Source organism: Hyperoodon ampullatus, assembly GCF_949752795.1.
Source record: "Hyperoodon ampullatus genome assembly, chromosome: 18".
NCBI classification, from domain to species: domain Eukaryota; kingdom Metazoa; phylum Chordata; class Mammalia; order Artiodactyla; family Ziphiidae; genus Hyperoodon; species Hyperoodon ampullatus.
In genome coordinates this window covers 50573853-50586524 of record NC_136931.1, presented here as the reverse complement: position 1 = coordinate 50586524, position 12672 = coordinate 50573853, and the positions used below count along the sequence as shown (strand labels likewise).

At 54.5% G+C, this 12672-nt stretch overlaps 1 protein-coding gene across 1 annotated transcript; it reads right to left on the bottom strand.

Annotated features, from left to right (window-relative positions):
* Window positions 1-771: 771 nt before the first annotated feature.
* On the bottom strand, window positions 772-12195 carry SHKBP1 (SH3KBP1 binding protein 1; the record flags this gene model as incomplete). The annotated part of the gene is made up of 18 exons (XM_079722928.1): window positions 772-1180; window positions 1302-1416; window positions 1706-1884; window positions 2973-3069; window positions 3490-3645; window positions 4701-4871; window positions 7355-7471; window positions 7586-7673; window positions 8482-8597; window positions 9187-9377; window positions 9468-9558; window positions 9639-9800; window positions 10767-10847; window positions 11077-11135; window positions 11481-11554; window positions 11661-11706; window positions 11826-11879; window positions 12110-12195. 18 exons carry the CDS (start codon window positions 12193-12195, stop codon window positions 949-951), a joined length of 2115 nt encoding a protein of 704 aa, XP_079579054.1. The 3' UTR covers window positions 772-948.
* Window positions 12196-12672: the final 477 nt, after the last annotated feature.

Sequence of the window (12672 nt, the reverse complement as noted above, 5' to 3'; positions counted from 1 at the left end):
CCCTTGTTCTTAGTTGGCCCACTTTCTCTTCTATTCATTGACCCAAGGAAAAGATGCAGAAAACTTCCCTGAGGTATTAACTGGGGAAAAACCTCAAGGATGTCAGGCTGGGGTGAGCTGATCCTGTTCTACATACCCTCCCTGGTGTGGGCAAGAGAGGGGTGAAAGACTGGGCAGCCAGGGATATGGACAAAGTGTTTGCAGTGGTGAGGTTTGGGGTACAAATGTCACCTAGCCGACATCTGTGTTTCTGCCAACCTGTTGGCAGAAATTCATCCCTGTTTGTGGTAATAGTACCCTGAATCACCTTTCAGGAACTCTTCCTCCACTGTCAACATGGGGCTGACCTCACTGCCTGGCTCGTGAGGGCACGTGATCCCTGGAAGGACACAGTGATTGGTTCAGGAATGGCCATCTGATTCAGTTTAAGTCAATGAGAATCAGTCCTGTGATTTTGCTGCTGCCAGAGAGAAAAACGTTGCTAAGGAGCTACCTGGAGGTATCTCGGCACAGAGGGGGGAAAACCTGACTGAGAATGATCCCAGAGGAGAGCAAAGCCAAAAGATGGAAAGATATTCTGGATGAGTGTTTGAGCCCTGGATCCAGCCATGCCTGAAGCCAGAGTGTAAACCAATTCCCCTTCTTTACTTAAACCAGGAGAGACAGATGTTCCTGAATCTACAGCCAGGGACCTGGTTGGGCACCACGGCTCTCCTACCCTTTCCCTAGGGGTGCCCAAACCCTCTCAGAATGTGACCAAGGTGTTGGCAGTGAGAACTTTATTAGGGAAGGGTGACTTTGGCTCCAGAAAAGGGAGATGATGGGGGCCTAGTAACACTAACCACTCCAAGGAGGCCCTGGCCCTGAACCCAGGGCTGTGACAGGAAGCGGGGCAGGCACCTGAGTTCCCCAGGGCCTGGGTATCTCAAGGCACCATGGCAGCCATGTTCAGAAGGAAGTTTCAGTGAGCTTCATCTTGGGGGGTGCAAGGGGAGCCCCGAGACCCGCGGAGGGCCGGGGGGCTGGTATCGGTGGCCGCTGGGGCTCCGGACCACTCCGCACCAGTTCCTGGCAGCGTTCCACGAAGCTGCCTCCCCAGCGGCGCCGGGCCTCAGCCTGTGGGGGGCTCGGGCTCCCACGGCGGCCAGACAGGGAGGTGCTGCTGAAGGCTGAGTGGAGACTGAGCGGGTGATGAGGGTCAGTGCAGGTCATCAGGGTGGAGCTGGGTCCCTCCTGCCCCCAGGCCACCGTGTTCTGCCCTCCGCCCCATTGCTCAGAAGGGGAAGTGGAGTCACGCCTACCTGGTGAGAGAGGTCCGGGGCGAGGGGCTGGGGGGAGCGCCCCTCAAGGAAGCCAGCGGGGCTAGTTCGCACTGCTCCAGCTGTTCCAGCAGCTCTTCCTCTGTCAGGCCCCCTGCTGGGGGGGAGCAAGGAAGCAGGGTCAGGGGCAAGACAAGGGCACAGGTCAAGAGACAAAGGTCATGTGCAAGGACTGAGGTCGGGATAGGAGGAAAGATGCAGAGGTCGATGGACAGGGGTCAGAAGCTAAGAAAGAGAGGTTAAAAAGCAAGGGCGGGGAGGGGTTGGGGGGCAGGGAAAGGGGCCAGAGGGCAAGGGCTTGGGGAGGGAGCTCATGGTGAAGGAGGTTGTGGAGAGGGTGCAGGGTGGGTCTGTGGGGCTTGGGACGGGACTGGAGCGGGAAGTACCAGGCGCCTGGCCGAGGCCGTCCATGGCGGTGGTCAGGTCCCACATGGCCAAGCTGCCGTTGGCCTGGCCAGTGAGCAGGTAGCGCCGGGGCCGGGAGCCCAGCCTCCGGGAGCCCTCACACTCGAGCACCGTGAAGGCGGTGGTGGGCGAGCCGTCCACGGAGCGCACGGAGCACACCCTGAGAGGGGAGGGGCAGGGGTCACCTTGGCCACACCAGGGCCTGGCCTGGTCCCTCTTCTCATCTTTATACCCCTCCCAGGCCTCAGTCCCCACCGCCCTTGTGGTTTCAGTTCCTGCTTCTCGGATGATCACCCAAGCCTCTCCACCCCTCCCAAATCTACTGTCTTGGGTTCCAGCCCTCTGGGGACCAGGAGCCTCCTGGATGTCCCCAGCCCCACACACCCACCATGGGGCCCAAATGGGATTCTCCCCCAGACATGTTGCCCTCCCTGTTCCTGTCTCAGGGAGAGCCCAAGACTCATCCTGGGTGCCTCCCTCACTTCCCAGCATTCCCCATGGCCGGCCCCCTCCTCCCCTCCCCATCTGGCCCTGACCAAGCCCTGCCCTCTCCGGCCAGGCATCTGTCCCAGCCTCCTCCCTGGGCTCTTGGTCTCCTCTCCAACCTTCAGTCCAGCCCCCTCAGAGTGGCTATGGCTCCCCAGGACACTCAGGACAGTCTCAGCTCTTCCATATGATTGGCAAGGCTCCGCCCCTCTGCAGCCCCATTTCTCACCTCTTGGTGCTCCAGCCCCCAGAGACCACGTGCATGTCCCTGGTTATCCTCTCTGGCTGTTCCAGCCTTTGCACATGCTGCCCCTTCAGCCAGGCACAGACTTTCCCCGCCTTCCTTTCTTCTGCTCATTCCTATTTATCCTCAAGGTCTCTGCTCAGAGACTTCTATTCTACAGGCCCCCTTCCCAGGCTGGAGCAAGCAGGCCTCTGGGCTCCCACAGCTTCCCGTCCCTCCCCCATCCTGGCCCTGGCCCCCCAGCCTGTGCACACACCCCCAGCCCCCAGCCCGGCCCTGACTACACTGGGCATCTCTGCTTGCGGTCCAGCAGGGGCACCTGGGATTGTTCCAGCTTCACTCCCATCCACACATGTCACACCTTTGATACCCCAAACTCCAAATCTAGGACCAGGCTTGTGCTCCTTCCCAGCCTCTGCTCCTGCGGTGCCCCTTGGCTGGGATGCCCTTCTGACCTCCCTGGCATCTTGCCTTCTCCTCTGACACCCCCCCCCACCGTTTGACGCGACAGTCCTCACCGCTGACCAGTGGAGGAAAGACGCACGAAGAGCTGGCTGGCATTTGGTACCACCTTCTGAATGAACACTTGCTGGTCATCCCGCTCGCCGTAGGGGCCTGGGCCAGGTAGAGGGGGGTAGTCAGGGCCAGCTGGGGTCCCTGTGACCTCCAGGTCCCAAGACTCTGCCTCCTTCCCCACTGATGAACCTCCCCCCCAGGACCAGGTCCCCATCCCCAGGTGGCTAGAGTTGGGTGAGGTCAGACAGGGTTGGGTGTCAGCAACAGTCAGTGCAGTTCAGGCACATCAGGGGCAGGGGGCGGATCCTGGGTCAGCAGGAATCAATGGGGGTAACAGAATTCAACTGGGATAGCTGGGAGTAAGCGGCGGTCAATAGGGGTCAGGTGGTGATGGGTGGAGGTCAACCCCATCAGCTCGGTGGGTCAAGAGAGGTCTACAGGGGTCAGGAAAGGGATCAGTGGAGGCCAAGGGAGGTCAGGCAGGGTCCGTGCGGTGGGGGACCCGGGGCTAGGAGGCACCAATGTCATTGCCAGCACTGCAGCCGCCATGCCCATCAGCCGATTCCAGCGCCAGGATCTTGAATGAAGCGAGCGGGGTGGAGCCAGGCTGGGTGGAAATCATGCCACGGAAGCGAGTCACAGACCACGTCCGCACGTGGTTGTTGTCGGCACAGACTGAGGAGCCAGGGGGCAGTGGCAGGTCAGGCGCGGCCGGGCATCACCACTGCCCGACCTTCCTGAGCCCCGGGATGACCTCCTTTCAAAGGTGTCAGGATTCAGGCCCCTCTGAATTCTTCCCTTTCAGAGAATTCTCTCTTCGCCAGAACTCCAAATAGTTAACAATCCCGTTGGCTCTGCCTCCAAGTCATTCCAGGGCCTGATCTCACTTTTCCCTGTCCACTGCTCCCACCCCACCCCTACCCTGGTCCTGTCCATCTCATCTCCTGCCTGGACCATTGAAGCAGCCTCCTCCTTGGCCTTCCTGCTCCCATCCTGTCCCCACATGCAGTCAGAGGGACCCTGTGGACACCTGTGTCAGGTCACAGCCCTCCTCTGCTGTGAGACCTCCCGCAGCGCCATCTCATTCAGGGTTAAGGACAAAGCCTTCTCCATGGGTTACAAGGTCCCATGGACCTACCCCATCACCCCCCACCCTCTTCCTCACCCACTCCACTCTGGGCCCAGTGGGCCCCTGCTCTTCCTTAGACACACCAAACATCCTCCCACCTCAGAGCCTTTGCAATGCCTGTTCCCTCTGCCTGGAATGCTTGTCCCCACTGACCTGCACTGCTCATTTCTGTTCAGAGCTCCTTCCTCAGGAAGAACTTCCCGAACCATGCACTCTCCAGTGATCCTGGCACTCTCTTGGCCTCTCACATAGCTTTGTTTTTATTCATGGCCCCCATCCCCATTGCCAGATAGTGATTTATATTTTTATTGATTTATTGTCTGCTGCCCCCACTAGAGCATCAGCTCCACGAGGGTAGGGACTTGGCCTGTCTTATCACTGTATCCCCCGTGCCTGGCAATCACTAAATTGATTAATTTTCTCCTCTCCCTGGCAAATCCACTCTCCCCCAGACTGGTCCCCTTCACGGAGTTCTCCAGAGGCCACTCCCCACACAATGTCTCTCCCCAGTGGAAACCCTCATCCACCTGGCTTCGTGCTCACAGCTAAGCCATCCCTCCTGCAGGGAGATGGGCATGCGGGGCAGCCAGGTAAGGCTCACCTGAGATGAGGTGCTTCTCTGACAGCATGATCTTGGTGACGGGGCTGCGGTGCACGGTGAAGGTCTGAAAGAGCTGAGGCCCCGAGCCCACGGTCTCAGGATGCTGCACAATGACACGCACACCCCCTGAGCTGGTGCCATAGGCGATCTCGATCCAGTTCCCACTGTCACCTGGTAGGGGCCGAGGAAGAAGAGAGGGACAGGGTCACAGAGTGACAGAAACCAAGGTAGAGAGAAGAGGCAACAAAGAACAGATGCAGAGTCAGAAAGTAAAGGGAGAGGGAGAGGTGGAGAGAACAAGGTGGCGAGACGTGGGAAACAGAGGAATGGGAGACAGAGGGACAGGGCAGAGAAACCAGAGACAGAAATTAAGACAGAGAGAGCGACAGATTGACATATGTACACTAATATGTATAAAATAGATAACTAATAAGAACGTGCTATATAAAAAATAAATTAAAAAAGACAGAGACAGAGCTGAGAAGAGGGGGAAGAGAGATCGAAAAATAGAGAAACAGGGAACCAAGAAACAAATCACAGGGAGGGATACAGAGACAAAGACTGACAGAGAGAGAGAGATGGAATTCGAGAGAAAGACAGAGAAACATAGAAAGGGACATATAAACAAACAGGCCAGGGTTCAGTCTCTTCAGGGAACTAAGATCCTGCAAGCCACATGGTGGGGTGGGGTCAGACAAACAAACAAAACCAGACAGACAGCAAGACAAGAAAATGAAACTCGACCCAGCGTGCCTGAGGGACTCCCCACCCTTGCCAAATTTCCACAGGGGAAAGGTTTGTTGTAACGTCACAAACTTAATGGACCATCTTAAGGAATGTGGGTAAAATGTGGTTTTAATATTTTATGCAGGAGTTAGAAGCAATGGATTCAGGTTATGAATAGTAACATGGATGGATATTTAACCTAGGGCAGGATGGACAAAAGTAAGATATATAAACTGAGTTATATACCCCATACCATTTATGCAAATTCAAAAACATGCCCATGGGCTTCCCTGGTGGCACAGTGGTTGAAAGTTTGCCTGCCGATGCAGGGGACACGGGTTCGTGCCCTGGTCCGGGAGGATCCCGCATGCCACGGAGCGGCTGGGCCCGTGAGCCGTGGCTGCTGAGCCTGCGCATCCGGAGCCTGTGCTCCACAACGGGAGAGGCCACAACAGTGAGAGGCCCATGTACCGCAAAAAAAAAAAAAAAAAACATGCCCATAATATCCATTTTGTAAGGACACATACAAATGAAAATATAAATGCTAAACATGAGAGAATAGTGGCACGTGGTGAGGAGGGGGATGGGGAGGAAAGGAGTAAATCAATGAAATAAGAAAGGGGCCTTAGGAATTCCCTGGCAGTCCAGTGGTTGGGGCTCCGCGCTCTCACTGCTCACTGCCAAGGGCCTGGGCTCGATGCCTGGTCAGGGAACTAAGATCCCACAAGCCACACGGTGTGGCCAAATAAATAAATAAATACAGTTTTAAAAAAGAAAGGGGACTTATGTGATGACATGCTGTGAAGTTAAGTTTATTATTAGTTTACGCCTGCTAGAAAAAAAATTCACTGTGACCCCTACCTCACACCATACCTAAAAGTTAATTTGAAATGGAACAGAAACCTACGTGTAAAAGCTAAAAGTGCAAAGCTTCTAGAAGAAAACATAGGGAAAAATCTTCACAACCTGGGGGTAGGGTAAGAGATCTTAAGCTCCAAAAAAGCACTAACCATTAAAAAAAAAGTAATCGTTACCCAAAGTGAACAAAGTCAGACACAAAAAGCCACATACTGCATGATTCCATTTACATTAAATGTCTAGAACAGGCAAATCCATAGAGACAGAAAGTGGATTAGAGGTGTCCAGGGGCTGTCAGGAGGGAGGACTGGGGTGTGACTGCTAACAAGCATGGGGTTTCTTTTTGGGGTGATAAAAACGTTCTGGAATTAGTGGTGATGGTGGCACAACTTTGTGAATCTACTAAAATTACTCAGTTGTGAATTTTACGGTATGGGAATTATATCTCAGTAAAAACAAACAAAAAAAACTATTTCTCTGCATTTGCAATCAAGAAAACAAAACACAAAGACTGTCTCAAGTGAGAGAACTCAGCTTCATCCACTGTAACACATGCATCCTCTTTTTGTTTGATCGTTTATGTTTTTTTGATTTTGTTTGTTTTGGGTTTTTGTTTGTTGTTTTTTTTTTTGGGGGGGGGGGGTTGGCCATGCTACACAGCTTATGGGATTTTAGTTTCTGACTAGGAATCGAACCTGGGCCCTCGGCAGTGAGAACTCGGAGTCCTAACCACTGGACCACCAGGGAATTCCCAAGACATGCATCCTCTTTGTTTTAGGAGCGTGCAAGCATCACGCCCTAATCACAGATATGGGAAAGAAACACCAAGATCAACTACTAGAGGTCAATTTTGCCCCTGGTGAAGAGGCCCGCCGTGGCTGAGCACCTAGAACAGTGCCTATATGTAAGTGGTGCTCAGTAACTGTTTGTTGAATGACTGTATGAGCTGAATCTGTCTCCTTCTCCATAAATCTCACTGGGTCATGCTACACAAGTGATGGGGAGACAGCTCCAGGCTGCGGCCGGGGCTGGCTGCTGATGGCAGGGCGGGGAGCTGAGCTATAGCTTACTGGTCTTTGGGGTGAGGTAGACGCTCAGGGCTGTGACTCCATCCTCTGCCGGGTCCCGGTAGAGCTCGCTGACAAGGAGGTCATTGTCCTTCATGCGCAGGGGGAATTTCTGCACATCTGGGGTGGACAGGGAGGATGGAGTGGGTTTGTTCAAGGTACCCCAGCCTTTCCCCTCCTCTCCCACCTCTCAGGGGAGGTTCCCAGGCAGCTGGGGTGCCGGCTGCTGCTCACCCACGTAGTAGATGGAGCCGTTGTTGCAGCCCAGGAGGAGGAAGGAGCCTGCGGCATCGTAACTGGTGATGGGCTGCACCTCCTGGACCTGGGGGTGGGGCGGGGTGGGCTGTGGCCATGGTGCCATCCCTTCCTGCCTTTGCCTCTGCAGTGCCCCCCCTGGCATGCCCATGCCTCCCTGCTCCAGCACCCTCCCTCCAGCTTCTAGGCCCACTCCTCCCCAGCCTGGCCTGCTCCAGGCCTGCATCATCGGCGTCTCTGAATGGCTCTTGGTTGGCGCTTCTGTCTCGTGGCCTCTCCTTGACTCTGTATTTCTGACATTTCTTTATTCATCTCCATCTTTCTCTCTGTGTCCCTTCATCTACTACAGTCATCCTGGTTTCTCTCCATCCACCCTCTTTCTGTCTCTCTGGCACCTCTGACCTCCTGTTTCTATTTGTCTGTTTCTCTGCACCTCTGTTTCTTTCTCTCTCCTTTCTGTTTGTCTGTCTCTCTCAGCCAAACGCTCACACTTTAGAAAACAACGCTGTGGGTGTATTTTCTGTTTTACAGGTTGGACAGAGCTTGGGGCGAGTGCAGAGAGAATGACGGACGTTTGCACGTCTGTCTCTGGGTTTCCGCCTCCTCTACCATCTCCCCCCACCCGGCTTCCCACTCAAGTGTCTGGAGAATCCTCTCTTCCTTTCCAAACCCACCCTCCTTCACGTCAGCCACGAAGGTCTCCTGGATCCTCCTTTGGCCTTTATCATACCCCATCCTACCCCACCCCTGGATCTGGCCCACTGCTGGGTCCCCTGGTTCTCTCCAGGTCGGGTGGGGCAGAAAGGAACCCCGCCCTGGGTCTGACTGGTCTGGGCACCTGAGAAAGAGGCAGCCAGGTTGGCCAGTGCCCTGACCTGCCAGTGCTTGGTGACGGCATTCCACACCCCAATGCGCCCTGTGTGGCTTGTGGCGATGAGCTGGTTCCCGACGAAGAACAAGGCCTCCACAGGCACGCCCAGATGGAAGACTCCTGCACAGGGTGAGGAAGGCTGAGCCAGGACCCCCTTTCACGGGGGAGAAGAGGGGTGGCAGGAAGGACTCCAAGGGCCAGAGGATTCAACTTGGTCATAGAATCTTTACAGGCTAGAGGATTCCAGCAGGAATTACAGAGGATTACAACGGGCCAGATTCCTGCTGCGGTGTGGGACTCTAACAGGGTGTGGAATTCTAACACAGCTAAGATTTTCAACAAAGGCAAAAAACTCTATGGGCGGCAGAGGATTCTCACGAGTATTAAGATTTGTTAGGGAACAGATTAGTCGAAGGAGTCAGATTTCTAATGGGAACAGATTCTAACAGGTCTGGGGTTTTACTGGCATGGAGAATTCTCCCCAAGCAAAGAGATCTAACAGGGCAGCGAATTCTGACGGAAGAGAGAATTGTATGTGGGTGGATTTTTCTACCAGACCAAGGAATGCTAACAGGATACGGAATTCTAAAGGGCTGGAGCATCCTAATAACGCAAAGAGAATTGTGGCACGTGGGCTGTTTTAACAGGCCACAAGTTGAAGTAGAATTCTAAAGGGCAAAAGGGTTCTGGGAAAAGCCTGGTGCCATACCTATCTCAGAGCCACCGCCTTCTGCCTGCAGAGCCCACAGCAGAATCTCGCTGCCCATGGCTGCTGCCACCATCTTGTCATGCTCACCCAGGGCCCCACTGAGCACCCGGGCTGTGAGTGCCAGTCGCTCAATGGGCCAGTCCAGGCGGGGACTGGAGAACACCAGCTGCCAGCCAGAGGCTTCCTTTAGCCTGGAAGATTGAGGGACATCATGAACCCTCACCCTGAGCCCTCCCCATCAACAGGGCTTAAGGTGTCCTCCCACCGCCTTCCCTGAGCACCTATAGCAGACAAGAAACTGGGTATAGGCCACAGCAATCCAGTTGTTGTGTCCACACACCAGGCGCACCATTCCCGGCTCCTCTGGTAGCCCTTGGGGGGAAAGGCAGGGATCAGGGCAGGGTCACAGGGGCCCACTGGCTGCCCCAATCTCCCAAGAGACAGAAATGTACCTGATGGGGAGGGAGGGGCTTTCTCATCTAGCATTCGGCCCAGCAGCCCAGCATTGCCCAGGTTGGGGGGCATCGTGTTGCTCCGTCGAACAGGGGCTGGGCGTCCCCCTGCTTGCTGGGGCCCCACCAGGCTGTGCCTGTTCCGCCGCTTCACTGGGGACACTGTGGCAGGGAGAAGGGGCAGAGTGACAATCATTGTCATAATTGTAATAATTGTCACATAGCAAGCACTTAAATTGTGCCAGATACTGATTTTGCCACGTGGGTAGCATCGTCTCCTAGAGAAAAGATTTTCGGTGGTGCAGGGACATGGCGTTAAATGAGACTGAATCACAAAGCGAGCTGCTCCCTTTTCAGTTCCTTTGAGCCCATCACAAAGAAAGAATCAGTTTGGGGCTGCCACGATATCGATACCTCTTCAATATTTGGCAATCTTTCCTTTTAAGAAATGGAAGCCTGTCTCAGTGGCAGACAACAGCATCTACCCAGAGTTTAATTACACTGTTATGTTTGGGGTTTATTTCACGTCTACTTATTTATGGCATGAAGATAGTGACAAAAAGCTTCTATTTAAAACAATTAAAAAAAACAGGGTCAAACTAAGTTAAGAGAACAATACGTCTTCATATTTGACAAACTTCATGAAGGTTGTAGGTCTTGACTGAGGTTAGGGAAATAAAGCCGTAAACTGAATTTCCCCACTCTGTTCCTTCTACCTATCAGCAAAGCCTAGTAGATTACAGTTCCCAATAACCACTGGTGCATATTCTCCATGGCCAGTGGGCTGGCTGCTCCATGGAGATTATAGTCAATAACTCTCCTCTAATATTTCTCCCCTCCATGCAAAGGACACCAGTTCTCCCTAAGCCTCCCTACAAGGAAATCAAACCTGGACTACAACTCCCATTAGGCTCTAGGGTAAGCTTCTGAGCCTCAGGGAGACTAGCTTGGCCCATTGCCTCATTGGAAATGCTGTTTCTTACTTCCTTTCCAAGCATCAGTCCAAGCATCTGATATGGAACTACAACTCCCATAGTGTCTCAGGGCCCACAGCTTAGGCACCCAAGAGCTGCAGCCTTATGGGAAATGTAGTTTTTAGTCCCCCCTCCATTCCTTAGTAGTTCCCACCTGGTGGAGGCAGGAAACCATTGAAGAGGACGTTTCCGCAAGAAGATCGATCCAACTCTTCCCGAAGCTGCAGACGACGAACTAAGACGGAAGGACTCAAAGGCTGGGACTTGGAGAACACTGAAGCAGATCCCTTTCCCTCTCCCCCATCTCTTTCTCCACAGAATATCACCACCCTCCTGAGACCCACGACCAAACCCAGGGCTCTCAGCTCTAACCCAACCTTCTTTCAGGAGAGAGGGGAAAGGGGGAGCATCACTAGAGGGCTGGTTTTCTATGGGATGAGGATGCTAAAGGGGGCCCCACTTACCCAGAGGAGTGAGCCCATAGAACTGGGCTTCGTGGAGGAGGCTGGAACCGTGGACACCCCTGGGTAGTAGAATTGACTAGGGGTCAGGGTCTGGGGAGTGGGGGTGGACAGAGAATTCTGAGGACGAAGTTTTCAAAACTGCACAGAGAATCTCAGGAGGTAGAAAATTTTGATGGGATCAAGATTCTAAAGGAGCAATGATCTGGGCGGTGAAAATGTGTGTGTGTGTGTGTGTGTGTGTGTGTGTGTGTGTGTGTGTGTGTGTGTGTTTGTGGGGGAGAATTTTAAGGACACATAATTTAAGTATGATCAAGAAGCTTAAGTGAACATTCTGAGGGGAAGAAGAGACTTCCCGGGGGGGGGGTGAAGACGGTGGGGGACTCCCCTTTATCTTCCATGCCAACCTGGGGTCCAACTCTTTGGTGCGCAGGAAGTTGAGGATAGGGGCGAAGACGGTGGGGTCCCTGTCGATGAAGATCTGCGGGGAAGGGAAGCAGAGGAAAGATAGGGCAAAGAGCGGGGCTGAGCGCGGATGCTGTCCCTCCTCCTACCGGCCGCCCCATATCAGCTCTTGCTCTACTCACGGCTCCGGTCTCATCTTTCAGTGTTGAGATGCGTCCGCTCAGAAGACTGCAGGGAGGGGACGCAGAGCAGGTGTCACGGGCCGGGGTGTGTGTGTGAGGGGGAGATTAGGTCTCCCCATACCCTCTCCTCCCGCCCCCCCACCCCAAACTCGCTCTTCCAATCACCTGGAGAAGAAGGAGTCTGGGATCCAGGTGAGAGTCTGGCGAGAGGTACTGAATCTGTGCGGGGACCGTAAGCGGACGCGAGATGATGGAGGGAAGATGAGGAATGAGGCCCCCAATCTCAACCCGGTGAGTTCCCTTCCTTCCCCCAGCACCCATCCAGGCTCCCCGCCTCCAGCAGGGGGCGGAGCAATCCCTAATGGACAGGAATTCCCCCTGGAGAGGCGGGTACTCCCACCCCGTTCCCCGCTCCCGAGAGTAGCGCCTCAGGAAACTCCTACACTCACCTCTTGCCTCCCACGTTCAGATGAATCACCTCCCCGGGAGGTCCCCGACCTGGGACCCCGTCTGCTGCAGGGGCTGCGGCTGCCATGGCCCCCGGGCTAGCCGGTCGGCCTGCACCCGCTTCCGGGTGTGCATCCCGCCCCGCCCCCACCGGGTGCTCATTGGGCAGGAGACTCCCGGAGCCACCGGCGATTGGGTAAAGCGCTCACCCATCGCAGTTAATTTCTCCGCCTCCTTAAAGGGTCCCGCCTTTCCTGTCCTGGACGGGGCGGACCGAACGGCTCCTTTGGGGAAGTTGTTACCAGGGATAGCAAAACGTTCCTCCATCCCTCTGGGGTTCCCGATTTAGGAATGGCATCTAGGTGATTCGTCGGGGACACGTGTTTAGATCTCGAAATTAGTCCACACCAAGAGGGACATCTAAATGTTCTCCGCAAGACAGTTTCTTCCCCTCGCCCCACCCAGTCCTCCTGGGCGCAGCCCATGAAACGCGAACAAACCAGCACAGACCGTCAAAGCCAAAGGATTTATTATAGGTACACAGAGTGCGCGCCTGCCACACGCC